This window comes from Salvia splendens, chromosome 5, assembly GCF_004379255.2.
Source record: "Salvia splendens isolate huo1 chromosome 5, SspV2, whole genome shotgun sequence".
Taxonomy (NCBI): domain Eukaryota; kingdom Viridiplantae; phylum Streptophyta; class Magnoliopsida; order Lamiales; family Lamiaceae; genus Salvia; species Salvia splendens.
Genome location: NC_056036.1, coordinates 5,509,701 through 5,536,822, shown reverse-complemented (window position 1 = coordinate 5,536,822; position 27,122 = coordinate 5,509,701). Strand labels below are relative to the sequence as shown.

The 27,122-nt window shown below is 37.7% G+C and overlaps 6 protein-coding genes and 1 pseudogene across 10 annotated transcripts; 3 read left to right on the top strand and 4 right to left on the bottom strand.

Moving 5' to 3' along the window:
- Positions 1–3,974: 3,974 nt before the first annotated feature.
- LOC121803061 (protein SRC2 homolog) lies at positions 3,975–4,461 on the bottom strand (the record flags this gene model as incomplete). The annotated part of the gene is made up of 2 exons (XM_042202774.1): positions 3,975–4,231; positions 4,344–4,461. Coding segments are annotated over 2 exons (375 nt in total), but the record flags the coding sequence as incomplete, so codon positions are not given.
- A 173-nt stretch (positions 4,462–4,634) lies between these two features.
- On the bottom strand, positions 4,635–6,009 carry LOC121803053 (uncharacterized mitochondrial protein AtMg00810-like). Its single transcript, XM_042202767.1, has 3 exons — positions 5,631–6,009; positions 4,913–5,529; positions 4,635–4,760 (listed from the first exon to the last, which is right to left on the bottom strand). The coding sequence occupies exons 1-3, from the start codon at positions 6,007–6,009 to the stop codon at positions 4,635–4,637; spliced, it is 1,122 nt and encodes a 373-aa protein (XP_042058701.1).
- A 2,877-nt stretch (positions 6,010–8,886) lies between these two features.
- Positions 8,887–12,294, bottom strand: LOC121802393. Of its 3 annotated transcripts, none has more exons than XR_006050776.1 (3): positions 12,097–12,190; positions 11,261–11,410; positions 8,887–9,255 (listed from the first exon to the last, which is right to left on the bottom strand). XR_006050776.1 is itself a non-coding variant. In XM_042202057.1 (3 exons), exons 1-3 carry the CDS (start codon positions 12,174–12,176, stop codon positions 9,062–9,064), a joined length of 357 nt encoding a protein of 118 aa, XP_042057991.1. In that variant the 5' UTR covers positions 12,177–12,294; the 3' UTR covers positions 8,887–9,061. The 3 variants fall into 3 exon arrangements, 1 of the variants encoding a protein (XP_042057991.1); XM_042202057.1 differs by having other exon boundaries at positions 12,164–12,294; XR_006050775.1 differs by lacking the exon at positions 8,887–9,255 and adding an exon at positions 9,951–10,076 and having other exon boundaries at positions 11,261–12,190.
- LOC121802391 lies at positions 9,249–12,796 on the top strand. The gene is made up of 7 exons (XM_042202055.1): positions 9,249–10,093; positions 10,210–10,382; positions 10,453–10,505; positions 10,756–10,870; positions 10,992–11,114; positions 12,184–12,343; positions 12,487–12,796. Exons 1-7 carry the CDS (start codon positions 9,941–9,943, stop codon positions 12,670–12,672), a joined length of 963 nt encoding a protein of 320 aa, XP_042057989.1. The 5' UTR covers positions 9,249–9,940; the 3' UTR covers positions 12,673–12,796.
- LOC121802392 (protein TRI1-like) lies at positions 12,534–14,767 on the bottom strand. Of its 3 annotated transcripts, none has more exons than XR_006050774.1 (3): positions 14,465–14,767; positions 13,061–13,304; positions 12,534–12,674 (listed from the first exon to the last, which is right to left on the bottom strand). XR_006050774.1 is itself a non-coding variant. In XM_042202056.1 (2 exons), the coding sequence occupies exons 1-2, from the start codon at positions 14,714–14,716 to the stop codon at positions 13,179–13,181; spliced, it is 378 nt and encodes a 125-aa protein (XP_042057990.1). In that variant the 5' UTR covers positions 14,717–14,767; the 3' UTR covers positions 12,954–13,178. The 3 variants fall into 3 exon arrangements, 1 of the variants encoding a protein (XP_042057990.1); XR_006050773.1 differs by lacking the exon at positions 12,534–12,674 and adding an exon at positions 12,800–12,941; XM_042202056.1 differs by lacking the exon at positions 12,534–12,674 and having other exon boundaries at positions 12,954–13,304.
- A 180-nt stretch (positions 14,768–14,947) lies between these two features.
- On the top strand, positions 14,948–18,746 carry LOC121805056 (RNA polymerase sigma factor sigB-like). The gene is made up of 7 exons (XM_042204803.1): positions 14,948–15,227; positions 15,892–16,172; positions 16,315–16,920; positions 17,476–17,706; positions 17,811–17,951; positions 18,035–18,235; positions 18,299–18,746. Exons 1-7 carry the CDS (start codon positions 15,131–15,133, stop codon positions 18,578–18,580), a joined length of 1,839 nt encoding a protein of 612 aa, XP_042060737.1. The 5' UTR covers positions 14,948–15,130; the 3' UTR covers positions 18,581–18,746.
- Positions 18,747–25,470: 6,724 nt separating this feature from the next.
- Positions 25,471–27,074, top strand: LOC121803046 (annotated as a pseudogene).
- Positions 27,075–27,122: the final 48 nt, after the last annotated feature.

The following is a 27,122-nucleotide window of genomic DNA, read 5'->3' as shown; positions in this document are numbered from 1 at the left end:
TTTGATATGATAAGAAAATCTGACAGGAACATGCACAGAATCATGAGTTTGGATCAAATTTTATTCGATTTTAATTTTATTATTATACATTGATCCGTTAGAAATTTAATAATCATGAGATTGATCCGCAGTTGCAGCCTGGGGACGGTCCCGGGGTCCGGTCAGTCCCTGCGTTGGAGCCTCCTGGGCTAGGGAGAGGGAGAGGGAGAGGGAGAGGGAGGGAGAGAGGCGTGCATAAATGTTGGGAAGTGGAGCCTATTTTAATTTTCACATTTTTATTGGGTAGAGGAGACTATTTTAATTCTCTCATTTTTTTTAGTTTATGGAGTATAATTTATAATTATATGTTGGAAATTTGGAAGTGGAGCTCTAATTTTGATTTTCTTATTTTGTTCAATGTTTTTAATTTTTAGTTTATAATTTATTATTTTTCAATTAAAAATGAATTTTTCATATTTTAATTGTTCAACGTATTCTATTTTACGAGTAAAATAAGTTAGAGTTGTGAATAGTGTCATTTATTAGTTGCGGCTCGGGTTGGGGCCTGCAGGGTTAGAGCAGTTGTGGCCCGGGACTCAAATTTAAGGGAATGATGACGTGGAGGGGACTTGGGGCCTAATTCCGGGCCAGAGTTAATAATGCTCTAAGTCAGCCCTATAACAAACTACACCTTAATTAACATATAAACATCTTATCCTAAACATAGTAATGATTAAAATTGAACCTACCAAGTAAGAATAAAATAATGCATAGTTTTTTCTACTTCTAGCAAGATCTGATTTTCTATAATATTTTGGCGATAAGAATAGTTTGGTTGGCATGAAGTTGGTAAAGGTAGAAATATTAGAATTTCAACTTGTAGATATTTTAAATTGAGAGTAGAATTCAGGAATATTTTAATTACTTTATACACACATTGAACACAGCTGTAACCAACCATTTCGGGCAAGACGTAGGGAGTATATAATTACATCATTATTATGGTTTAGAGTTTAAACTACTCACTGTTTTAAAACGAAATACACAGCTAGTTTGAATGTTACAACTAGTGTCAATGTTTTTTATTTGGAGATATTGCCACATTTTGCCTCCCAATATATTGATGGCACCTCACTTTACATCAAATATATTTATACTTTTAGTTATCATTCGACACAAAAATAGGATATCAATTATCTTATTTATTGGAATAAAATCAGAAAAATTAGCCGTAATTAGGGATGTCAATATAACCCGAACCCGCGGGCCGGCCCGAATAACCCGATAAAAATACAGGGTTACGGTTGTAATTTCGCAGTCCGAATTTAAAATCGGGCCATTCGGGCTGACCCGTTCGGGTTGTCGGGTTAGGAGGGCTGGCCCGTTCGGGTTACGGGTCGGCCTGTCGGGTTGAAGGCTTCTGCACAACGAGCAGTTTTTGTAACGGTCATAACTTTCTCTACAAAGCTCCGATTGAGGCGTGCAATATATCCACGCGAAGCTCTTTCGAAGACGAAGAGAATGATATGTATTAGAGGTTTATAAGACTTCAAAATCGCGAGAAACATTGACTCAAACAAGGCTGCTGCACGTCCACTTATTTTGTGTACATTTTCTAATCAATTTTCTATAATTTCTCAACAAACATGTAAACATACCAAAATATAGAAATATAATCAAAATCATCCAAGACAACCCTCTAAAACCATGCAAAATCCAAATACGTCAACCGACTATATAAGATCACAAAAAAATCACCATGTGGTTCATGGATTCATAAATACTCGTATATAAAAGCTTTCTTTTAGTATATTTCCAATATAATAGTGCAAAGTGTTTTGACGCCGCTTCGTCATTGAATTATGCGTACTTTGATGATTCTTAAAACAAAGATAAATTATTATTTGACTTATTTACAGCTGGAATAAATTAAATTTGGCCAATCATAATTCAAGAAAACTTAGAGTTACTCCAATTAGCTAGCATCTTGATAATTCACTCTTTAACAATTCAAAATATTTTTGTTACATCTACGATGCACCTCTCACGTTATGAAAATTTTATTTAATTTTCTACGAATTGATTTATGTTTGAATTTTGAAACAATGTGTTGATTTATGTTTTAAATACATAAACATAAACATAAACATACTATTGATAGATATTTTGTAAATAATTATGTAATAAATAAGTTATTTAAATTTAAATAACTTAATCTCTTTTAAAAATATTAAAGAAAATTAAAAATATGTATTTCATTGTTGAATGATTAATTAAAAATATGTATATAATTAAAGAAAATTTAAAATACGTATTATTTTTTGAAAATATTAAAAGAATTAAAAATACGCATTGGCCCGAATAACCCGGTGGGTTAGCCCGAAACCCGAAGGATTAGGGTTAGGGTCGAACTTTTATAACCAGAAAAAATTATAACCCGAATAGCCCGTACCCGAATGGCCCGATAACCCGAACGAGTTGGCCCGATTGACATCCCTAGCCGTAATCGATAAATGGATTTAATGAGTGACAGCTAAGGAGCAAGTGAGGAATCGGCGCAAAACGGCCCCACAAGTGCGACTTTGCCGCCAAACAGCACATGCCGCATTTTTTTAACCAGCGTTTCTTCAAATCCCAACGTTTCTACTCTATCCCATAATCTTTTTTTTTAATTTCTTTTTAATATAAACCTTTGATGAGTCTGTCGCATTCAACATCACAAATAAATACGTAACAAAATAAACTTTATTCGTATTCAAGTGATAAGATATTAGTATTACTTTATAGTGGCGATGTTAATGTTAATTACTTATAAATTGATGATTTGTTAACTGAGTACTACTACCTGTTTTTAGTTCAACTAATTATTCTAGTTTAATTAATAGAATAAGCATCAGTATGCATCACTAACACGGGTACCATTTCCTTCTTTGTCTGGCTTAAAACAATAATTCATCAATGAATAAGTAAAATGAACTAATGTCCTTAACTTTTTCAATAGTTTAATTGCTAATTTGTGCTTAAATGGATAAATAGGATTAGTAATGTAATTTATTGTGGAATGAGACGCTCACATGGCCACACCTTCAAGTAAAATGCAGTCCAAAAAGTGAGAAGTTAAATTAAAGAAATAACAACAACAGCAATCATAGTTTCCTAGGTACTTATATTTGTCATGGTTTGCATGTTAGAATCTAAAAAAATTGCTAAATGAAATAAGAGGTGATTGGTATTGTTTATTTGTATTTGGTCGATAAGATATGAATATGATATGCAGTACTACTAAACAAAAACCAAAAAAAAAGGACATCAGTCAATACTCAATACAACTGTCATGTTTCTTTATGATCAGGCAAATTTTGTTCACACGATTGCTTGTATCTTGTTCGACTTCAATGTGAAAAGGAATAATTATCTACATTTGAAATCTCGTTGTTTACTAGTACAAAATTATTCAAATAATAAATTTGATACATAAACATTTATATGATTGAAATTATTTCTTACACGAAGTGAAGATCATATCATAAAGATATAAATTAGGTCGAGGAAAGGAATTGTGGCCCCAACAAAATACACTAGTGAACAAATCTAAGTAGAAAGAACGTAATAGAAACTAATTTAGATTAAACTATTAATGAAATTTTAATATTTTCATAAAACTCAAATCTGATTAGTAGTAATAGAAAAAAGATAACAACATTCAAACTATTTGGATGAGAATGAAATGATATGCATGGATTGGTAGGGAGAAAGAAGAAAAATGAGCACCACATGCGTGCTCCAAATTGATAGCAACATTCAAACTATTTGTATAGCGCTACCGGAGATATCTACTCGTATTCAGTCTCGTATTTTATTTTAGGAATATACACTATGCCATATTAAGGAAATCATCCTTGTTTTTAACACCACAAAACCTCTGTTTTCAGCATAATATGTATGACATATGTTCAGAAATTTCACCAACATAACATTCATTCAGTAACTAGCTGTCAAACTCTATACACAACCATAAGTTTGAGAATTGAGATTAACACAGGAAATAAAATGACAACAGAAAAACATAGGACGGTTTGTCGCATCGATAATTTCCATCGTTTCATGTGTTTGTGTTTCCCGTACATGCCATGCTTCCAACGCTTCCCAAACTTTCCATGCTTGAACTTCCCGTGGTGGCCAAAGAAACCACCATGAGGACGGTGGTACGCCCCATGAGCCATGTGGTGAGCACCATAAGCAGCTGCAGCCCCTGCAAGGACTCCCCCCATTCCATGCCATCCATAAAAACCGTCATTACTTCATTCTAACCACCAATAATTAATCTTAGCTCATCATATAATAACCCTCAATGAAAATGCTACCTGAATGATGTGCGCCTGGATAACCTGCTGGAGGGTATCCGTGTGGAGGAGGATACCCTCCGTGTGGTGGAGGATATCCATATTGTGAATGTAAATATTGTATTTGCCTTGAGAATATTCATCACACACTTCACAATATATACAAGGATTTTCTAAACTAAACAAGGAAAGAGATAAATCAAGGATTGATATAATCCCTTGATACAAGGCTATTAATAATACAATTAGAGACTTAAATCATTGCATTATTTTATGCTATCATCCCCCCTCAAGCAAGACATCGGATGAGGTCTAACGCGGAGCTTGTCTCTGAAAAATACAAACAAAGGGCGATGGAGAGCTTTCGTTAAAATGTCTACAACCTGTAAGTCTGATGATACGAATTGAGTCTCTAGCTGACCATTGGAAACAAGCTCCCTAACAAAGTGGAAGTCAATATCAATGTGCTTAGCACGTTTATGAGAACTTGGATTCTGACTGAGAAATATAGCACTATTGTTATATGAATAAAGAGTCGGGCAAGAAGACAGCTAGACTTGAAGCTCACGAAGAAGTTGGAGCACACACACCATTTCAGAAGATGTATTTGCAAGAGCTCGATACTCGGATTCACAGCTAGAGCGAGAGACCGTGGGTTGTTTCTTGGCACTCCAAGATACTAGATTACCGCCAAGGAAAATAGAATAGCCATAAGTAGATCGTCTAGTTTCAACACAACGAGCCCAGTCGGCATCAGAATATGCAACAAGAGAAAACGAAGAGCTACATGTAAAACTTAAGCCAAAAGCTGGAGTGTGTTTTACATAGCGAAGAATTCGTTTTACCGCTTGAAAATGAGCAATGGTTGGATGTTGAAGATGCTGACTAACAAGATTTACATCAAAGGACAAATCAGGACGTGTAATTGTCAGGTACTGTAGCAATCCAACTAATGACCGATATAAAGTAGGATCCTCAAATGGCTGGCCATCCGTTGAAAGTTGGCAACCTGCAACCAAGGGTGTAGAGACAGGTTTTGACTCTTCAAGAGATGCTCGTTGAAGGATATCACGAGCATATTTAGCCTGATTCAAGAAAATGCCTGAAGAAGTATAAGTGACTTCAAGACCAAAAAAATAACCAAGTTTTCCAAGGTCAGTGATGGCAAATTCTTGATGAAGGCGAGAGATGAAAGATTTCAAGTCATCTTAAGAATTTCCTATCAGAATTATGTCATCAACATATACCAAGAGATATATAGTGGATGAGCCACGATATAGATAAACAGTGAGGGATCAGAACGACTACAGAAAAATCCAACGTGTACGAGAAAATCACTAAGTCGTTGATACCACGCAAGAGAAGCTTGCTTTAGGCCATATATTGCCTTTTTAAGACGGCATACATGATTTGGAAATTGAGGATCAATAAAGCCAGGGGGTTGTTCCATATATATTGCCTTGGATAGAACGTCGTTCAGGAAGGCATTTTGGACATCCAACTGATGTAGAGGCCAATTATTGGAAACAACAATGGATAACACGACTGGAATTGTAGAAGCTTGAACAACTGGACTGAAAGTATGGCAGTAATCAAAACCCGGAAGTTGTGTGAAGCCTTGTGCAACAAGACGAGCTTTATAGCGATCAAGTGAGCCATCAGCCTTGAATTTCGCTCGAAAAACCATTTGGATCCCACTACATTTACGTCTTTAGGACGAGAAATAAGATCCCAACTGTCCTTAAGAGCCATGGCAGAAAGTTCCTGTTTAGTGCATCAACCCCTTCTGGTCTTTTTAAGGCAGGCTTGATTCCACGAGGTGTAATCACAGTAATGAGAGCCTGAAATAAACGAGTACATGCATAATTTGGTATGTACTTTGGCTTGATGATACCTGCCCGTGATCGAGTTTGCATAGGATGAGTAGAAGATACTCTTGGCAGAGGAACAATTGGATTCATCTCAATTGGTGGAGGAACAGGTGGATTCATCTCAATTTGCGGAGCGGGCTCAATGATAGGATCGAGAGACGACTCATTAGCATGTTGATAGTTGATATCAGACTCTTCTTGGTTGGGTTGTGACTGTGTCTCGTGTGGAATAGCAGGCAGCTCATGAGTGTTGATAGTAGGCTCATCTTGGTTGGTGTGTGACTTTAATCCAGAAAGTAGAGGCGGCTCATCACATAGATTGCAAGAACTTAGTTGAGGAGCCGAATCAGGATTTACATTTGGGAGCTGCAATTTCAATGGACCATCCAATCGCATTGTTCAGTAAATTCCGAGATAGGAAGAAATTGAGAATTGTGCCTGTCAGGAGACTTAGAGAATGGAAAAGATGACTCATCAAATATAGCATGACGAGATATATAGATGCGGAAAGTAGAAGGATCGTAGCAACAAAACCCTTTGTGCAAGCTACTGTAACCCAAAAAAATACAAGCTCTACTCTGTGGCTCAAACTTGTTTGTAGTGTAGTCTCTCATACACGGATAAACACTACAGCCAAACATATGAAAGTGTGCAAAGTTTGGAACAGTTGAGAATAAGAACTCAAAGGGTGATTTTCCATCTAACACCTTGGAGGGCAAACGATTTATAACATATACAGTAGTACTAAAAGCTTCCATCCAAAATTTCATAGGAGTAAATGAATGAAATAACATTGTAAGACATGTTTCAGTAACGTGCTTATGTTTACGTTCCACTCGTCCATTCTGAGCAGGCGTATATGGAGATGAAAATATATGGTGTATGCCCGACTCCCGGAATAACATCTGCACCTTTTTATTGGTAAATTCTGTGCCCCCATCACTGTGAAAAGTTTTAATACGACTAGACAACTGATTTTCAACAAATACCTTAAACTGAAGCAGCACTCCATTGAAATCAGATTTTTGTCTCAATGGATATAGCCATGTAAATCTATAATAATCATCCACAAAAATAACATAATAGCGAAAACCAGATTCAGAGTTAACCGGGGCAAGGCCCCATAAATCACAATGCACAATGTCTAAAATAGAAGACGATCGTTTTTCATCACGAACAAAAGGTAATCGATGACTTTTAGCTTTCTCACAAGCGTCGCAAATCATCGGTTTGGGAAAAAATGAGTAACAAATATGCTCCCAATATTATGTAAAAAAAGAAATTACATCAAATGCAACATGACCAAGCCGAGAGTGCCACAGTTCAAAAGATGCTTTAGGCGTACGAGCTGTAACCAGAGCTGACTTAGTATCATCCAACACGTACAGACCATCCCTACGACTGCCTTGAGCCAGAATGTGTTGATTTTCCCAATGCTGAATTTTGAAGCAATTATCAGTAAAAACCACACCAATAGGTAAATCAGTAGTTAATTTGCTCACCGAAAGCAATTTTTAGTGAGTCCGAGAACAACTAACACCTCAGACAGATGAATAGAGTTATTCAAATAACAAGTGCCAATATGAGAGATAGGTAATAAGGACCATTACCGACTACAACTGAATCTGAACCTGCGTATGACGTAGATGAGTGGAGTTGTGCTGGAGTAGGAGTCATGTGCGCTGATGCACCTGTGTCTAAGTACCAGTCAGAGATGGGAGGATCAGAGGCAATACTCGATGCGGAGAAAGCCTCAGCAATGTTGGCCACACCGGTGTGGTAGTAGCAATCTCGCGATTGAATCGATCGGGACAAACGTTGGCATAATGGCCGGTTGTCCTGCATATTTGACAGTGAGGCTAGCGCTTTTGGCTAAAACCACCACGACCAGACCAGAACCGCGACCACGAGACATTTGGTTATTAGAAGACCGAGAGTATGTGTGTGCGGTGAAAGCAGTTGAGGACGACATGTTTGGTTCAAGTGTTTGTTGAAACATGTCCTAAGCTTCAGCATTGTTGAGAAGATCAGAAAAGGATGGTAATGGGGACATAGCCATTTGAGTTGCTGAGAAGCTGGAGAAGTCAGAGCCAAGTCCTTTCATAAATAGATGGATTTTGTCTGTTTCATCAACGGATCGCCCAATTGCAGGTAATTGATCGCAAACGAGTTTGAAATCTCGTCCAAATTCAGAGACCGATTGACCTCCTTTCTTGATGGATTGAAGTTGTCCTTTTAGACGGAGTTCTCGAGCCTTAGATTGATGACTAAAAGTGTGCTCTAGTGCGAGCCAAACAGCGCGAGCAGTGGTGCAGCCGACCACCACGGACATTGCTTCCTCGGACAAGGAAGAGAATATGAGACTGACAAGTCTCTGATCATCAACACGCCAAGATTGGTATGCTGGATTTGGTGTTGAGTTTCCGTCTGCGACCACGTCAGTCGGTGGTGCTGGACATGATCCATCAACTAGGCTAATAAGCCCTTGACCAATAAGAAGTGGGTAGATTTGGCTTCTCCACGACAAGTAGTTTGTTGATGATAATTTAATAGTGAGCATATGGATCAAAGTACCATAAGGCAATGTATCAAAAGAGGGGTTTGAAGAAGCAGCCATGGCTTAAGGCCTATGAATTGAGGGAGAGCAGCAGAGACGTAGAACGAGAAGAGATTTGGGTTTCAGTATCCTAGGCTGATACCATGTGAATGTAAATATTGTATTTGCCTTGAGAATATTCATCACACACTTCACAATATATACAAGGATTTTCTAAACTAAACCAGGAAAGAGATAAATCAAGGATTGATACAATCCCTTGATAGAAGGCTATTAATAATACAATTAGAGACTTAAATCATTGCATTATTTTATGCTATCACATATCCATATCCATATCCAGCCGGAGGGAGGATAGCCCTGCGGTGGATATCCAGCAGGAGGGTAAGCTCCGTGATGAGGGTAATGATGTCCTGCTCCAGCAGCATACACAGCGAGATTAGAGAACAGTCCTTTGTCCTGTTCGTCCCGGCCATCATGTTTATTCTTTCCACCTCCCATCTTTCTGAATTTGAACCATCCACAATCTCAAAAATCAATAAACGAATCATTCCTCATTCATACATGCATCAATTATAACTGGAAACTTGTGATGATCAATCCGCAAATACAAAATGCTCACATGCATCAAGGAAGACAACATGACTAAACAGATTTTTCATATGCATCATAATCATAATATATCAAATTAATCAACATACATAAAAAAACTATAAACCCTATAAAAAATTTAAAATAACAGCAAAATTCATGCAGATTTCATATATGCATGAGAAACAGAAAGCTTATTTCACCTGATTGAATAAACTTGTAAGATGAGCCCTTTTTTGTTTATCCTTTCTTAACATAGAGAGAATTAAAAAAAATATGACGAACTTTACAAAAGTATTGATTCTTCGACAGTTGGACTATTCTAATTTATCTAGATAGTAATGTTGGGCAAGAATATGTAAATGGTTAAGTATAAGTTTCTTCACAAATCATTATTTAAAAAACCCTATCGCTAAGCATAATATGGTACATATGCTTAAAATTAATAGAGTTACGGCGGTAAAATTAATTACCAGATTTAACTGAAATTTGAAGATGCATAACATAAGTACTTAATAGTTTTCAAAACAAAAGTGGTGATAATGAGGAAAATCTAGAGTGGACATTAACTACCACAAACGTCTCAACTGGCGGCGAAGATGGCCGTAGCTTTGGCTTCGCCGCCACTTCCTCCACCACCATCACAACTACAATTATCAGTAGCGTCAAAGCGCAGCTGCCGCTACCGTTGCACTTCACCACTCTCTCAGACCGACTCCTCCTCCTCCTGCCGTCCTGCTGTCATTCTCCCTGTTAGTCCTCTCTCTCTCTCTCTCTCTCTCTGCCTTGCTACATTTTTAATTCCTCAAGTAATTTTAAAATGCAATCTCCCAAATTATGTTTATGTTTATGTGTGTGTTTGTTGCAGGGATTGGGGAATAATACCACTGACTATCAGAAATTAGCCCTAATTTTGAAAGATTATGGGGTGCCAACAGTCACTGCCAAGGTTTCCAGAATTGATTGGCTCAGAAATGCTGCTGGCTTGCTTGATTCAAATTATTGGCGTGGCACCCTCCGCCCTCGCCCGGTTCTAGATTGGTATACTTAATCTGTTTCATACTACATTTTATCTTGTCAAACTAGTCTTACATCATGTATCTTAAGGCAGGTATCTTCAAAGGGTTGAAGAAGCTGTTTATGAGGCAAAGGAATTGGCTCAAGGTTTTCACTCAACATTGTTTTAACTATATTTGATTGATTCCACTTTGGTTTCCTTTAAAATTTTTGTATTGTGAGTTCTTTGGCAAAAATATACGTATATAGGTTAAGTTTGTTAATTCTAAGGTAAGTGTAGAACTGTCTAGAGTCTAAACTAGGTAGCTTTACTTCTCATACAAAATATTTGACCATTAGAGTTGATCAATAGGCTTCCTTGACTAATCTAATCATAATGGAGTCATTTTCCGTGTAGGTTCTACAGTATCTTTGATTGGGCACTCAGCAGGAGGATGGCTGGCCCGTGTTTATTTGCAAGAATATGGCACATCGGATATTTCCCTACTGTTGACATTAGGAACCCCACACCTGTATGTAATTTTCAGTTGTTTCTCTTCTTTCTTAGATTACTTATATGCCTCTTTCTCTATTATGCGCTACTCATTGTTACAAAATGCTTTGCTGTTAAATATCTCTCTTTGTTGATGTCAGTGCACTGCCTAAGGGCATTTCAGGAGTCATAGATCAAACTAGAGGCCTCCTGGATTATGTTGACAAGCATTGTGCTAAAGCTGTATACACCCCGGAACTAAGATATGTCTGCATTGCCGGGAGGTAACCTGAATTATGGTCGAAAAGCTTCCTAGAAGATTATACATTAAAATATACTATGGCTAGAAAATACATTCATGATTAAATTTGTCAATTATTTTTAATGTTATGATGCAAGTAAACATACAAGAGATGAACTGCATCCTTACCTCTGATTAGGATTCTAATAACATAAGGGTTCTGATATGACTTATGATCACACTGGCTCCTTTTTCCCTTCTCTCTCTCGTTTTGCATTCCCTTCTTCTTCTGTTTGTCTTGAAAAGTAGAACCATCTAGCAAAACATCTGTATAGATTTCTGCTTCCACCGACCAACGTTATTGTAGATGAGTTGGAAAAGGAATAATGCTCGATGGTTCATTTTTTCTGCATTTCCTAAACTTTTTTTATGCATGTTGAGGAGAATGGACATGGAAAGGATACAAATATATCCATTTAAGTCATGTATTCTATCGTTTTTTCTAATAATGGTGAATGAATCATATAGAAAAGTCCAACTCTGAACATAATTTCAGTAATGAGATTTTGGCTTGAAGAGCTATTGACTCATCAGTGTGCAAAAGTTGTGAATAGATGGAGAGGTTGTCGTAGACAGCAAGGGCAGCTATGATAGAGCTGCAGCAGAGGCACTGTGTAAGTTCATAGGATTCTGAAAATACATAAGTGTAAGGCTAAGGCTTGGGAGTATTTATTAGTCGATTACAGAAACTATTCAGATTATTACTCAACTTTTGGATAATGGAAATGGTTTTTGATTTACTATATAAAAAGGTTAGGGGACCGTTACTCTGCAATCTTGATGTTAACTCAAGCTACTTGAGTGCTGGAGTTAAGTAGGATCTCTTGCATGCTTAGTAGGGTCTTTTATTCAAATAAAATAAAACGCAGTTTGTTCACAAGTAGAGGGCTACTATATTCGAGGCAATTAATTATCTGTAAAATATGTGAATCGTGAAGAGAAATGACTTGAGAAACATGACTCACAATTGAAATATGTGTGATTGTTTATACCAATGTGTCTGGCTCCTAAAATTGCGGAAGCTTAGCTGACCTTTTTGGTGCATACTGCAGATACATACAAGGTGTCCGTCTTCTTGGATCGAGTAGTGATGAAAATCCAGAACTGATGGTAGAAACAGAGCAACCAGTTGGTGAAATGAGTGTTGTTAAGACATCAGCACCAGCATCTGCCACTTTGCAAGCTCGATTTGTTGGTCAAGGATATAAGCAGGTAAACATCATTGCTTCAGGTTGGTCAGCTGGGGCTGCTTACTTCTTAGTACCAACTAAAAGAAAAAAAAGTCGTCTCCCTTAGTTTATCGAGAATCTCTCTGTTTTTCTCTCCTCATTCTGAAATTAAGATCTGTTCATTAGGTTTGTGGGCAAGCGGATGTATGGGGTGATGGAGTAGTACCAGAGGTGTCCGCACACCTCAAAGGTGCACTCAATATCAGCCTAGATGGAGTCTACCATTCACCCGTTGGTTCCGAGGATGAAACAAGACCTTGGTACGGCTCCCCAGCTGTTGTTCAGCAATGGATACATCACCTTCTCAACTGATACTGCATTTTGGCAGTAAATAACTTGAGACTTTGTACATATCAGAATATACTTGAAGTTGAATCCATATATTACTGTCCTAGATTTATTTCAGTTCAAGTTATGGTATTCAATCATTCTTTTCTTTCTCTGTTTAAAACAAGTTAGGTCGCTGTTGTCTTTTTAAAAGAAGACAAGAATCTCAGTAGTTTGAACTTTTCCATTCAGACTGCCTTCCAATTTCAATAGCTGGATATACGAGTGGACAAATTATGATTATTTAGGAAGACCTGAAAGACATTTAGTCAAAATTCATGAATTTCAGATAAACAATTAGTCTGTTTCTGTGTGTGCAGAAATCAGAAACAGCTTAGCGAGAGGGAGAGAGAGAAAGCAGAAATCATCCTACCTTTACATTGTCAAGCTAGAAAATACTAACTTGGAAGTCTCCACAAAAAAAAGGAATGTTAAATTAGAACTTGCAAGCAACTTCTTCACGAGGTTTGGACAACGAACCCCAGCAGCATTCAAGCCGTCTTCACAAAGTGGGAAGAGAGCAGCTTAGCGATCTCAAGAAACCCCACTCTCTCCTTTCCTTCAAAGAGCTTCTTGAGCTTGTCATCACAGAAGATCTCCCTCCTATCTACCGGGTTCTACACAAAAAGATTTGGAACAATTCAATATTAATCAGTAATATGGCTGTAGTTGGAATTTAACAAGGTAGCTAGCAAGTTCAAATTATGTTTCACAGCCTATTTGAAGAAGCAATTATCTCAACGAAGCACAAGAAATAATAGCTTCCACGAAGAATCATATCTTCTCAAGGCTGAAGACAAGACATGTTAGGATTGCTTCCTTTTAAAAGTGTAGATGCATTAAAAAGCTCAAATGGAGCGTCTGATGTTCATTGTTTCCGCTCCAAAGTGGCATATTGGCGGCAGAACACACAGGAGGGGAAGCAGGTAACCCAAAAACATCAAATGGACAAATGCATCATCTAATTTAAGAACTGGAAGTCTAACGAGGCTTCTCCTATCTCATAACTGATATGTCTTAGCGAGTTAGCATTGATTAAACAAATACCACTAAGAGAGCTGTCTTCAAAGAAACAGCAAATATTTAAAGCTGTTACAGATTCAACTTGTATATCTTATATATGAACTGTCAGATTGAATAAAACAAATACTTTATGAGCTAATAGGAAACATAACTGCAGTTTCTTCAGGCCATAATGAGCTAATAGCCTAAATACATTTCCATTCTAAAGAAACAAAAACAATATAGTTTTTGTTGCATCATGGATCGTATCTTCAAACTATAATTGATTATTAATCAATAAAATATTTCCAAGCATTTTCTAAAGCATTACGAGCAACAACACGAATTATACATTTTACTGCGTTGGGAGGGATAGTGCTAGCATCTGTGACAAAATTCATTTGACACACAACCGACAGAACGAAGGTTATAAAGATCAGAGTTTGATCAACCTAATAAGTATTTAATAACTAAAAAACTGTACTCCAAGAAAGTACTAGTATTCAAACACTAAACCATCAAAAACCACATATGCCAATTAAACTGACAAGAACGTAAACTTGCTGAATGCTCAATAAATCATTGGACCAAATAAAATATCCCAATTTACATATTCAAACAAACATCACATACAAAAAGAAAATGTTCAACAAATACTAACAGTTCAATTAATCAAGTAATTAAACCATCACTGTTAAGTCCTTATGCAGCAACACAAACACATAACACTACACGATAGAAATTAGAAATGTAGATAGACAAACTGCTACAATACCTGAAGATCGTTGAGCTTGATGTACGCCCAGACTTTCTTCACAGCCTCTACCCTAGAAATTTCTGGCTCACCCACAAAATCCTGAAGGGCGAGCGATATCGGTTTTGCCTTCATTATCCCAGACGGTGGGGTTGGCTTCTTTTGCTTAGCTGGATTCGGTGCGGCGGGGGCTTTTACGCTCGGCGCCGCGGCAGACCTGGCGGCGGCGAGCAAAGCCCTGGAGCCCCGGAGCAATCCAGACGGCGTCGACATTGCCTTTCTTCTAGGGTTTGGATGCTGAGAGTGAAATTGACAGTGATGAGATGAGAGATCACTTCCCTCTATTTTATTTTCAAATATTTTATTTATAAAATCATTTTGCCGCTCTATTAAACTGAATGGGCTCGATAATCTGGCCCAATTATTAGACCAAATAGGCCAACAAAGCCCAGCTATTAATTAAGGAGATAAATAGTTGTCTTCCTCAGTCCTCTTATCCTTATTATTATCTCTTTCTCTCTCTCCGAGAATTTCACCACGTACTGCCGTGAGCTGAGCTTCTCGGCGTCTTTGTATCTATATATCCCTCGTTCTCTGACTACTACGTGACTCAGCAGTTACTTTGGAGCAGGAGTCATGGAATTGTAATGTTTGGAAGTGTAAATATAAATTTATAAATGTGTGTATATGGGAAGTATGCCGTGCCTGTTGCCGCAATTCAAGTGCTCGCCTGACACTTTTGCAGTCAAATTCAATTCTCAGAGCCATTCTTCTGTCCATTCATGTTAGTGATTCCCTCCTCTCTATGAATTGCTGTGGAATTATTGATTGTGCAGCATTACTCTGTGTGTTTGTGGGAAAATTTGAATGTGTTCAATTGAGTTGGTAGCAGATTGGTTTAGATATCTATGGTGTAGTCTTTTTTATTGTGTTTACAAAATTCCACTTGTGAGAGTTGAGAAGAATAGGCTGTTGTTCCTACTGGAGAATCAATTTATGAGATTTCAATTATGTTTTGCTACATTGGTGATGGACATTGTAAGTCTCTATTATGTGTTGGATGCGGATGGGATATATTGAAAATCCAGTTCGCCTAATCGCTGCTTCTGGGAAGTTTTGTTTTATTGGATATGATAAGATTTTTAAGATATTTGGCACCATCTCAAATTTGAAAAATACCTTTAGTTTTATCAACAACTTGGGTTTTGTGAATCTTACTATAAGAGAACATCTTATTAATTCTAAAACATATTATGAGGTGTAGGAGCTTATAAACGCTTTAAGACGAGCTATGATAACGCATGTAGATAGCTAAGTAGCTGTGGTTTTTTCATATAGAAGAACAAAAAAAATTGTGGATTCATCCTAACAGTCTGGGATGTTTATGCTATTCGTGACATCGAGCTTATAAAGCTTTGGATTTATTTTGATAATGGATTTATTTGCAGTAAAGAGTAGAGAGGCAATCAATTTCCGGACACAATGTATCTCATCTGTCACGTCGGTGCCAACAGCCACAACATCATCAGTGCTTGAGTTGGAGAAGCTACAACTATCATCTTTAGAGGCTTTTCCTAATTCAGTTGCTGCTGATAGATCATGGAGAACATCGGCGTCAACATCTGCAGTGCTTGAATTGGAGAAAGTAGCTTCTTTAGACACTCATTCAAATCATTTTGTTGCAGAGAGACCATTGACATATGGTGGAGCAGTTGGGCCCCCATCTGAGGTTGGACAAAAAACATTCTGCAGAATTAAGGATGTGATAATAGTTGTTTCTGTTTGATGGTTACATGTACACCTTTGAAATGAGAGACTGTCTTTAGCAAATTGTCTTGGATTCGAATTGATTAACATTAATTACAATGCAGATACGTCATGGAGCAAATTTGGATGAGGCGAATATTTTTACAAGGGAAGAAACTGTCATCAGTGCTGCTGCATCTGAAGCACTTGCACTAGCTAAGGAGGCAGTTAAAGTAGCTAAAGTGGCCGCCATGATGATCACCCATCGTAAATCCACCAAGTCAAGTAGCACTACCACTGGAGTCTTACCTGAAGTAGATAATTTAATGTTTGAAATGGGGAAGCTTACCTATCCTGCGGAAAGAGTTTTCACAGAGTCTAAAATTGCTGACATTGGGTTCGGTGGAAATTTTCCTGTTTCTGATCCCCTTGCAGAACCTGATGATGTGGAACCTAGTGCTGAGGAACTAGAGTTTCTCGAGTCACAACTGTCTGATAGTATAACTGTTAGATCAAAACGTCAGATAGAACGTAAAGCCAGAAGAAGTAGGGCAGCAGAAAAGGCAGCAGCCAACATAGTGTCTGTGAAATCTGGTTCTTCAAGCCGAAAAAAACGCTCTTCTGTACAGGAAATAGATTATTCTGATCCCTTACGTTACTTAAGGGGGACAACAAGTTCTTCTAGGCTACTTACTGCTTCCGAAGAACAGATGTTGTCAGAAGGGATCCAGGTAGCTTTAGATAAATTTGGTTTCCGATTCATTCTTTTTGTAATGACACATATATTTACTTTGATATTTTTCTAGAAATCATTTTATTGACTGTGTAGCAACATCAGCTTTGCTAAATCATTTAGTAACTTTCAATTTTAGGAACATGCTGCACTATGAAGTTTCACATCCATTTTTTTGTTGTTGATAAATCTTTTGTCTTGCACTTCTGTATCATCTCCTCCTCTTTAAAACCTTATTTTTCTAGGAGCCTGAAATTATTACAGTCAATATTGATGGATCTTTAGGTTGGAAGTTTAGTCTTCATTTATCAGAAATCCCCTTTATCTTGGCATGTCCTATTTTCATATCGATTTGACTTGGACACTGATAAATGATGATATTTTAGATTTTTCCACTCAGTCTGACCAAACATTCTTAGTTATCATAGGTAATAGTTAGTGGGATCTTGGGTTATCACTAAAAGTTCTTATTCTTTCTGTTCTATGAGCCTCTTGCAGTGACTAGATGACTCATGTTGCTTTTGCATTTAACGCATATCTATAATGAACGCAGGTCCTACTGAAGTTGGAAAAACTACAGGAAGAGCTTACTCAACGTTTTGGAAGCCCGCCTACTTTTGCCCAATGGGCTGCAGCGGCTGGTGTTGATCATAAAACCTTGAGGAAGCAACTGGATTACGGTCGTCTATGCAAAGATAAAATGATTAAGAGCAACATACGGCTAGTTATTTCTATTGCAAAAAATTACCAGGGAGCTGGGATGAATCTTCAAGATTTGGTTCAGGTATTCATTATCTGATTTCAAATCTGAAGTTACAACGTTGAAATTATAAAAAAAAAAAACCTATGACCCATTTGCCTCAAACCCCATCATTGGTATGTCCACAGGAAGGGTGTCGCGGACTCGTGAGAGGTTCAGAGAAATTTGATGCCTCAAAGGGTTTCAAGTTCTCCACCTACGCTCATTGGTGGATAAAGCAAGCAGTACGAAAATCACTTTCTGACCAATCCCGGACAATTAGACTACCAGTGCGTGTTATTTTATCCATCGAATAACCGAGTGACTGTACAGTTTAACATGAAGGCTTATGTGATCTTAATTTGCTCGACAGTTTCACATGGTTGAAGCTACTTACAGAGTGAAGGAGGCAAGAAAGCAACTGTACAGCGAAAATGGTAGAGTTCCTGATGATGAAGAAGTTGCTGAAGCAACAGGGCTCTCCATGAAGCGACTTTCTGCAGTCATGCTGACCCCCAAAGCTCCAAGGTCCCTCGACCAGAAAATCGGAGTCAACCAAGACCTCAAACCTTCAGTATGTCCCAAAATCACATCTTCTCTTGACATCTCACGCCTTCTAACTTTTATTCTTGTATAGGATGTGATTTCAGACCCTGACGCAGAAACATCAGAGGAGTTGCTGATTAAGCAGTTAATGAGACAGGACTTGGCAAAGGTTCTGGACAGCCTGAATCCGAGAGAAAAGCAAGTTGTGTCGTGGCGGTTTGGGCTGGAGGATGGTAGAATGAAGACATTGCAAGAAATCGGGGAGCTTATGGGTGTGAGCAGGGAAAGGATCAGGCAGATAGAATCATGCGCCTTTCGTAAGCTGAAGAACAAGAAGAGAACGAAACACCTGCACCAGTATGTAGCGTCATAGCAACTCCCCTTCATTTGCTTCTTGTCTGCTTCGTCTTAGGGAATTTTTCTCATTTTTCATCAGCTTTTATCATGATAAGAATAGATCTTATCACGTGTGAATACCACATTTTTGTGTTACATAAATTGTGTTTTTGTTTATGAAATACCAATAAATTTTGTGTGCACGCTGATTTGGACAGAAATGAAGATTTTTAGTTGGGTTAAAAGAAATAGTTTAAAGATTGAGATGATTAGGTTAAAATAAATGGAGGTTGGATTTGGATTCTGTAACTAGAGACACTTTTATTTTAAGGTATCCCAAATTTAATAATTTACTAGTATATGGCCATTGATGCTTGGATTGGTAATTGGTTCGCATTTGCAGTAGCTGAAAATGGAGACTTGAGTTATGTAAGAAATGAAAATGGAATTACGGTTTTCCACGTGATTTAGGATTTTGATTTTTGAGTGACGGTCTCTTAGAGCATCTCCAATGGCGGTGTCGACACCGGCACGCCGATTTTTCGCGGACGCTGGTGCTGACGCCGAACCATTGCGAGCGGCGTCGTCGAAATCGGCGTGCCCACGCCGATTCTTGGGCTGACGCCGATCCTCACGGTGCCATTGTAGGCCCCGGATCGGCGTCAGACCGGCGTCAGATTTTTAATATTTTTTTTAAAATTTTCCGAAACACTATATATACGCGCTTTGGACGTTAGCCGACTTCCGGACGGCGGTGGACCCCGAGGAGAAGGCTTATCTTCGCGTATTGCTCCGGAGCATGCGTGAAGAATTGGAGGGGTTTCAGATGGATACCGGCGGGAGTAGCCGCGGCGTTGGTGGCGACGGCGGCGACGACGAAGGGCTGGGCGACGACGGAGGCGAGGACGGCGGCGATGAGTGATTTTTTATGTAATTTTTTTATTGTACTTTTTAATTTTTATACTTTTTTTTAAATTAATGTACTTTTTTTAAATTATTGTACTTTTTAAAATTTTAATAGTATTATTCAATTTTCCCGTATTTGTCTCGTAAATTAAATTTCGTATGTTGCTACGATTGTAAATTAAATTATATAATTGTTATTAGTGATGTGGATAGGCTATGGGAAGGCTATGTGAGGGCTATTGGATGTCCAGTTGCATGTCCAGATGATGTGGTAGGAGGATTTTAGTGCTGATGATGTGGCAATGGAAAGGCTATGTGAGGGCTATTGGATATCCTCCACCATTCGTGATGCTCTTACCAATTTATTTGGCAAAGCTCGAGCGCAGGAATAAATGAGAGGAATTGAGATAGGTGGGCCATGAATTGGCTTAATTTTATTTAGGATTAAGTTTGGGAGATTTTTTTATTTTATTAAATTATTTTATATTATTATCTATTTAGAATTAAATTGTGAAATTTAATTTCATTAACTAAATATAACCGACTTACCCAACAATATTAATAAGAAATCATATTTAATTGTCTCGGCTCATTTTAACTAAACATAACTCTTTTTTTTCATTCATGTATTAAAAAATAATGAGTCACTAATAGTAAAGGAAAAGAAACTATTCAACGTCATGATTATTTGGAGATGAAGATAATTAGCAGTAATACAATATTCTTAGTCCTGAATGAAACTGTGGGCTCAAAACACATGCACGTGCAACATCATTTTCCCTCTGTTTATGTAATTCTTTTGCTTATTTCAAGCATGCAATTATATTTCGTTATTTTAGTGAAATGTTAAAAAAATTGTTCGTAAATTAATTTAATTGTGAGTTATAAATAGTAAAATTATAAAATTAAAAAAAATTAAAATTTATAAAAATAAAAAATGTAGTATATGAATAGCATAAGCACTAAGCACTCACTTCTCAGTGATTCAGAGATATGGATAATGTTTAAAAACGTACTCCATATAATGTTCAACTTCTAGACTTCTAGAGATCAACATTGTGATTCTTAATACCGTAAATATCAATATTGAAAAAGGGGAAATCTCAATTTAAATAAAATAAAATAAAATTACTGTCATTATTAAGTTGACAAAATGGATTTTCCCAAGAGTGATGCTAAATGGTCATATTATGGCCAACCATAATATTAAAAAATTATTAAAATTATGTATAGTTAATACCAAATTGTTGAAATTTATGCATATAGAGAGTAACAATTTTTTACAGACTAATATACCATCAAATATAAAATACTTATGTAGAATAATATTATAATATTATGTATATATAATTAATTTATTGATAAAACAAATTTTCTTTTTTCAATTTACTATTCTTTATTGAATTATGCTACAATCAATTAACTGAATTAATCCCAAATGATAATTACGAAAAATAGTTTTATGATTTTAATCTATTTTAACTGTACTACTACTACCACTACAATTTACTTCTAATAACAGAATTTATCGTAATTAAAGACATGCATTAATAATGAAAATTTAAGCAGCACCAATTATTTAATCTGCCCATAATTGGATAAATACTGTTAATTATTACCTAAAATTTTAATTTTAAATAATTCTTGGTTTAAAATACATTTAATAATAATATTTAAATAACTTATAAATATTAGAATTAATAAAAACATTATTCTAATATTTTTCAAAGAAGAGTATTTCAATAATAAAAGCATAATAACATATTTTGATATTATCAATAAATTAATTATATATACATAATATTATAATATTATTTCATAAATAAATATAATTATATATATATATATATATATTGATTAGTGTATACATTGTAGTATTATATCACAATATACTTACTAGAAATATATTCTAAGTACTATACATTCAAGTGTTGTTTTGTTTTATATTCATTTATTAAGTTATAGAAAAAAATAGACAAAATGAATTTTGGTTTTTAAGCAAATTAGTGGAGTATAAAATTAATGAGTCCTTAATTTTTACGAATTCTATCTTTCTTTCATTCAATTATTTTTTTGATTGATATCTTATTAAGTCAATCGATTTTCAATTCGATTTTATATTTAATTGAATAATTTGATATTCAAATGGTAGATCCATACATAGTTAAAATAATTGGATGTTTTATTAATTTTATATTGAATTGATAATTTTAATTAACCTTAAATTTGTTTTAACAAGTACAAAATTTAAAAAATAAAATTAAAAACACTGTTATTAAGATTATATACTAAAGTATAATATAAATAGAAATAAAGTAGTAGTAGTAAAAATGTTAAGTGGTAAAGTACGTCTAAAAAAAGAATGGAATAAGTGAGTTATAAAGAAAGGGTAATATTGTCAACTGAATTAAGCATTAAATGAGATGATTATTTTATTAATATCTAAAACACCTATATTTACTGAAATGCCAATTATGGCCAGCCACATTATGGCCACATAGACTTACCCTTTTCCCAACACTATCTATTTAATGATGTTTTTTCTTGACACGACGGCAATAGGTAGATTGTGAGCATCCGCAATGGCAGACGTCCACGCGGAATTCCCACCAACGTGCGGGAATTCTGTGGCGGACGTCCGTCATTGCACGTCCCAGGCACGGATATGGAATTTCGCAAAGGAATTCGCAGTTCCGCGGCGTTCCGCGGAATTCAGTGCGGACGTCCGCCATTGCGTTGACGCTCGCGGAATTCCGCGCGGAATTTCTATTTAATGCATTAAATATTTTTTTCGGTTCCTATATATACATCCCGTTGAACTTCATTTCATTCGCATCACTTGTATTAACAAGTTTTTCTCTCTCTCTAAAAATACATTTCTTGTGAATCAACAATGGAGCACCACGGCAGCAATTCACCCGCCTCGAGCGAGTCACCGGCGCCCCATTTTCCCATCGGCGGGAGTACGCCGATGTCCGCTGCGATGCCTCAAATTCCGGGGATGATGCCCCAGTCTTAAATGCCACCGGGAATGATGCCCGGGTACTACAACATGTACCTGACATGGTACGAGATGATGCTCCAGATGCCCAGGGCGAGTACGAGGATGATGCCCCAGATGCAGGGGTCGTCTGTCGTTACGGGGAGAGTAGGCAGGGGGTCCCCCAATCGCCGGTCGACAACGTCTATCGGCCCTTTATGGATTTACTGGCGACGGACAACCCGCCGAGTTCTCCTCTCGAGACTCAGTTCGCTGGCGTCGGCACGTTCTCGTTCGAGGAGTTGGGGCTTTCTCCGGTCTGGGATACTCCCGCCAGCGCACCACCAGCGACGGGGAGGACGGGGCCAGGACGGGGCGTCCCGGTGTACGGAGGTGAGGTGGGGGAGGGATCCAGCAGGAGCAAGAGGACCATCTGAAGCATGGACGAGTGCGTCGCGCTGGCGAAGACGTGGATCAGTGTAGTGGAGGATCCATACGTCGGGGCAAACCAACACATCGACCGGATGTGGTGGCGCATTAGCCAAAGCTACCTCCAGTTCAAACCGCAAGGAGGGAAGGCTCACAACTCGGAGCAATGCCGGAAACAGTGGGAGCGGTTGAAGAGGCAGCTCAGCCGATTTGCCGGCATTTACACAAAGAACCTCCGCTCGGCAACCAGCGGCATGTCTGCCGAGGATGTGAAGCTGCTGGCTCATCAGCAGTTCCCTTACGCTGAGAAGGGCTTCGGGGAATTCAAGTATTGGCCAGTGTTTCTTGTGGTGCAGTATTCGCCCAAGTTCACTGCGGGTGTTGAATCCGGCTGGCCGAAGCGGACGAAGATCAGCGCTTCCGGAGAGTACAGTAGCAGTGCTGGTTCCGCGAAACTTCCCCCTCCCGAGTCAGAGTTCCCCACACCCACATCGGAGGCTCGCCGCCGTCGCCCGGTTGGGCAAAAATCCGCGGCGCGGATGTCGAGGGTAAGCACCAGCGGATCCGCCGAGGCCGAATCGACAGCACCCTCCCCCCCAAACCATTCCGAGAACCCCTCATTCGCCCACATCGCCGCACATGAAACCTTGTTACGTGCGATGGTTGAATTGCGCCAAGCGACCCCCCCCCCATTACAAGCGGAAGCTTAAGCCCTCCTCGATAGTATGTGCCGCGATTTGGGGCTCGACGGGATGTCGGACGATGACGGCGAGGGGGGTGGCGGCGACGGCGGGGAAGGCGAGAGGACTGCGACGAGGAATCCGAGGAGTGAGAAGCCGATTTTTATTTTTATGTACTTTTTTTAGTAATTATGTACTTTTTTTTAATGAAGTATGTTTTTTTAAATAAAGTGGTTACATTTTCTCCGTATTCGTGTCGAAATTTTAATTCCGTAAATTGTTTACTTCCGGAAATTGTCTAGTTTTTGAATTTGTGAATTTTTTTTAATTGTGGGAATTCCTTCGGGAATTCCGCAGGGAATTCCGCCACTGTGCAGTGGGAATTCCTTATGACGTGGCAGGAAACATAAGATATGGTTAAGGTCAACCGATTGTTATTCAATCATAATTGCATGAAAACCCATCTCGCTAAATCCATAATTTTATTTGCAATTAATTTGTTGTTTATAGTTATAGCTTGGGGCTTTACTACACTACCTATATATATCTGTGATGTTTTCCTCTTGCTTTCATATATATGAGTTTGTTTTTTTTCATAGAAGCTGAAATTGGTCATTTCCATTAAACATCCACTTTCGGACTGAATTTTACAGGTACCTAATTATATATAACTATTTTTATGTGTGTTCCTGCAGTCATGTAATTTATGTGCGAATGAAAGTTTGGTGATAATGATTAACTTTTACATATTAGATTATAATTGTGACATTATTATTATGTGATATCCAATTTGCACTCTGCATGCATGACAATGGAATAGAACTTAGAAATATACTAGTATGTGACAATTACCCACTGTTCTCCAGTTATAGATAATTTGGAAATTAATCACCCACGAAAACAGTATTCCACAATAATCACCAAATCAAGAGAGGGAAAATAAAATTTTTTTAAAAAAACCATCATGTCAGATTCAATACTAGTAATTAAATAGAATTTCCCTGCTTTTGTGCAATTTACAAATTTTGTTATCATGATATGATCATATAATTATATTGTAACTCTGATTCTCATTAATTACTTAATGATGGGGCAGTTTCTTCCCAAATTAAATCATCATATTTACATAATTAAAAGTATTTTTTGCATTGTAAGACCTCAATTCAAACCAAAACGAATCCAACTAAATTTTTCCATCTTAAGTAAATGCAACTTGTATAATAAGACGAGAAATGTTATTCTACTAACCATTTGAGCACTAAAAATAGAGAAATCGTGCTATGATTTTATCTCCATTTAATAGGTCGGGATTGGAGGGTTTGAGTCACAGTAAAGGAAAACGGGGAACCATGATTCTTTAAAAAAACAAGATCATCTTTATAAAAATAAAAGAAAAGTTGGTCAAAAGCTGCAGTATAGAAATAACAATATACCCCGAAATGAAATGCTAGTTCATGGAATAGACCAAGTTTGCCAAATTAATAGCTTTGTTATATTATATTGTTATAGATCTTATCCTAGTGTGCAAAACCCCATATTTATATATAAACCAATCCTATCTCCCTCACTGCGTGTGTATGTGCTTTTTTCCTGCAGAAAGCGAATTAACAGATCATAATTATATGGTAAAAATCTCTTTATCCAATGATCCTTTCGATTCTCGCAACAATTAATAATGTTATGCATTATTATATTTTAAAATAGGAGTATGTTTGTCGTTGTAGGCCTGCAATATTAGATGCATGCATGTTTTTTTTAATTTATTTTTTGTGTTTTGTTTATGTTTTGTTGCTTAATCTCAGGCCGGCATAGAACATAGAATTCTTTCTCGGGTTTCACTCGCCATTTGAACTTCTGTTTTATTCTTTTCTTCCTAAAAAAGTGAAATAAGGAGGCAGTTTTGTTGTTTTTTGTTAGGCAGAGAAAGAACTAATGGAGACAAAAGAAGTGAGGAGGCTTCACATCGTCTACTTTCTTAGTCGAAAGGGGCGTATCGAACACCCTCATCTCATTCGAGTCCATCATCTCTCCAGAAATGGTGTTCGATTGCGAGGTTTGGTAATTTTGAGTTCACAGAGCCAGATAATATGTGTATGATATGAAACTGTGCAATGCAGATGTGAAGAGATGGTTGTCGGAGCTGCGGGGGAACGAGATACCGGAGTCGTTTTCTTGGTCATACAAGAGGTAGGTTTCATTTTTGTACATTTTCATAAAGTTGGAAATTTGGAGGTGTGTTTTTTTTTATTGATTTTGTTGTGCAGGAGATACAAAGCAGGGTATGTGTGGCAGGATTTGGTAGATGATGATCTCATCACTCCCATTTCAGACAATGAGTATGTGCTTCAAGGATCAGAGATTTCATCCATCAATATCAAAGGTAGATTCATTCACTTATTGTGTGTCCAAATTGAATCTTTTGTAATCAGAATATTCATACACAGGGGGAAAAGTTGGTAAGGAAAAAAAACAAACTCAACCAACAACAGAGGCCTCAGTTGAAGTCTCATCAAAACCGGCGTCTGAAATCGAAGAAGAATCACCGTCTTTTGGCTCAGAGACATCCACATGTACAGATGACTCGGGAAAAGTCGAGACGGAGAAAAGTTTGAACACAACCAAAGAAGAAACGCCAAGCATCGATGATAAAGTGGGGCGGCACTGGCCTTTTTACTCCACACTTTTGAGCAAGAAGAGGAGCAAGAACGGCACTATTGTAGAAAAGACTGTTGCAGCTGAGGCTGTTGAATTATGCAAGGACTTGGGATCAGACCCTCAATGCACGAAGAGCAAGAACAACGCGAACAGCAAATAAAAAATGCTCAAGAACCTGATCACTTGTGGGGATATAAAGACGAATGAGTCTGCAGTTGTTCCAATGAAGAAACCAAACAACAAGCCTTTCACGAGCATGTGTTGGAGCGATGTGGAGAATGTTCATTCCGCTGCGTTGTGGAAAAGTGATAGCAGCTTCGGAGGCTCTCAGAGGGTGGGTAGGATTCCTGCTTCGGCTCGACAATACTTTAGTGGAAGGTAAATATTCCTTGCCATTTGTCTGCTGTGATAACTTACTCTATGAGAAAAATGATGGAATAATGATTGAATTCTTACAGGAGGAGCCTTGATGGGATTGAGGATTTGAGGAAGAGCAAGAGTGAACCAACAGAGCTAAAAGCACCTTGTCCTCCTTATAAGCCAGTGAACGGGCCGAATTGCTCGTAAGTAGCTGTTGCTTTCTTGAGAGATTGTCCCCTCGGGCGAGCCACCCAAAATGCAGTTATGTGTTTCTTTGTTGTTGCAGACAATGTGGGAAGGTGTTCAAGCCAGAGAAGATGCATGCCCACATGAAATCTTGCAAGGAGCTGAAAGCTTTCTCCAAATGTGCTGCTGCTGATAATAAGGCAACTAGAGAAAGTGGGGACTCATTTTCTGGCCATTTGCTCACTCTTTACTAATTAAAGCCACATTTTATAGACCGAGATGTAAAGCATTTCAGCCTTCTTTGTGAAAAGAGATGCAATTTCGATACACTTAGTTTTCACCCTCAGATTATGTCAATCGTCTTTGAGTGTGTGTGTGTGTGT

Coding starts and splice junctions, on each gene's coding strand:
- LOC121805056 (XM_042204803.1), top strand. CDS start 15,131: ATGGGAAGTATGCCGTGCCTGTTGCCGCAATTCAAGTGCTCGCCTGAC. Junction 16,921..17,475: donor TGTTGTCAGAAGGGATCCAG/GTAGCTTTAGAT, acceptor TAATGAACGCAG/GTCCTACTGAAGTTGGAAAA. Junction 17,707..17,810: donor ATCTTCAAGATTTGGTTCAG/GTATTCATTATC, acceptor GTATGTCCACAG/GAAGGGTGTCGCGGACTCGT.
- LOC121803053 (XM_042202767.1), bottom strand. CDS start 6,009: ATGGTTTTTCGAGCGAAATTCAAGGCTGATGGCTCACTTGATCGCTAT. Junction 5,530..5,630: donor CGTACACGTTGGATTTTTCT/GTAGTCGTTCTG, acceptor GAAATTCTTAAG/ATGACTTGAAATCTTTCATC. Junction 4,761..4,912: donor CAAATACATCTTCTGAAATG/GTGTGTGTGCTC, acceptor CCACTTTGTTAG/GGAGCTTGTTTCCAATGGTC.
- LOC121802393 (XM_042202057.1), bottom strand. Junction 9,256..11,260: donor TATTAGAATCCTAATCAGAG/GTAAGGATGCAG, acceptor GTTCAAATTCAG/AAAGATGGGAGGTGGAAAGA.
- LOC121802391 (XM_042202055.1), top strand. CDS start 9,941: ATGGCCGTAGCTTTGGCTTCGCCGCCACTTCCTCCACCACCATCACAA. Junction 10,506..10,755: donor GGCAAAGGAATTGGCTCAAG/GTTTTCACTCAA, acceptor TTTTCCGTGTAG/GTTCTACAGTATCTTTGATT. Junction 11,115..12,183: donor TATGTCTGCATTGCCGGGAG/GTAACCTGAATT, acceptor TGCATACTGCAG/ATACATACAAGGTGTCCGTC.
- LOC121802392 (XM_042202056.1), bottom strand. CDS start 14,716: ATGTCGACGCCGTCTGGATTGCTCCGGGGCTCCAGGGCTTTGCTCGCC. Junction 13,305..14,464: donor TCAAGCTCAACGATCTTCAG/GTATTGTAGCAG, acceptor CTTTTTGTGTAG/AACCCGGTAGATAGGAGGGA.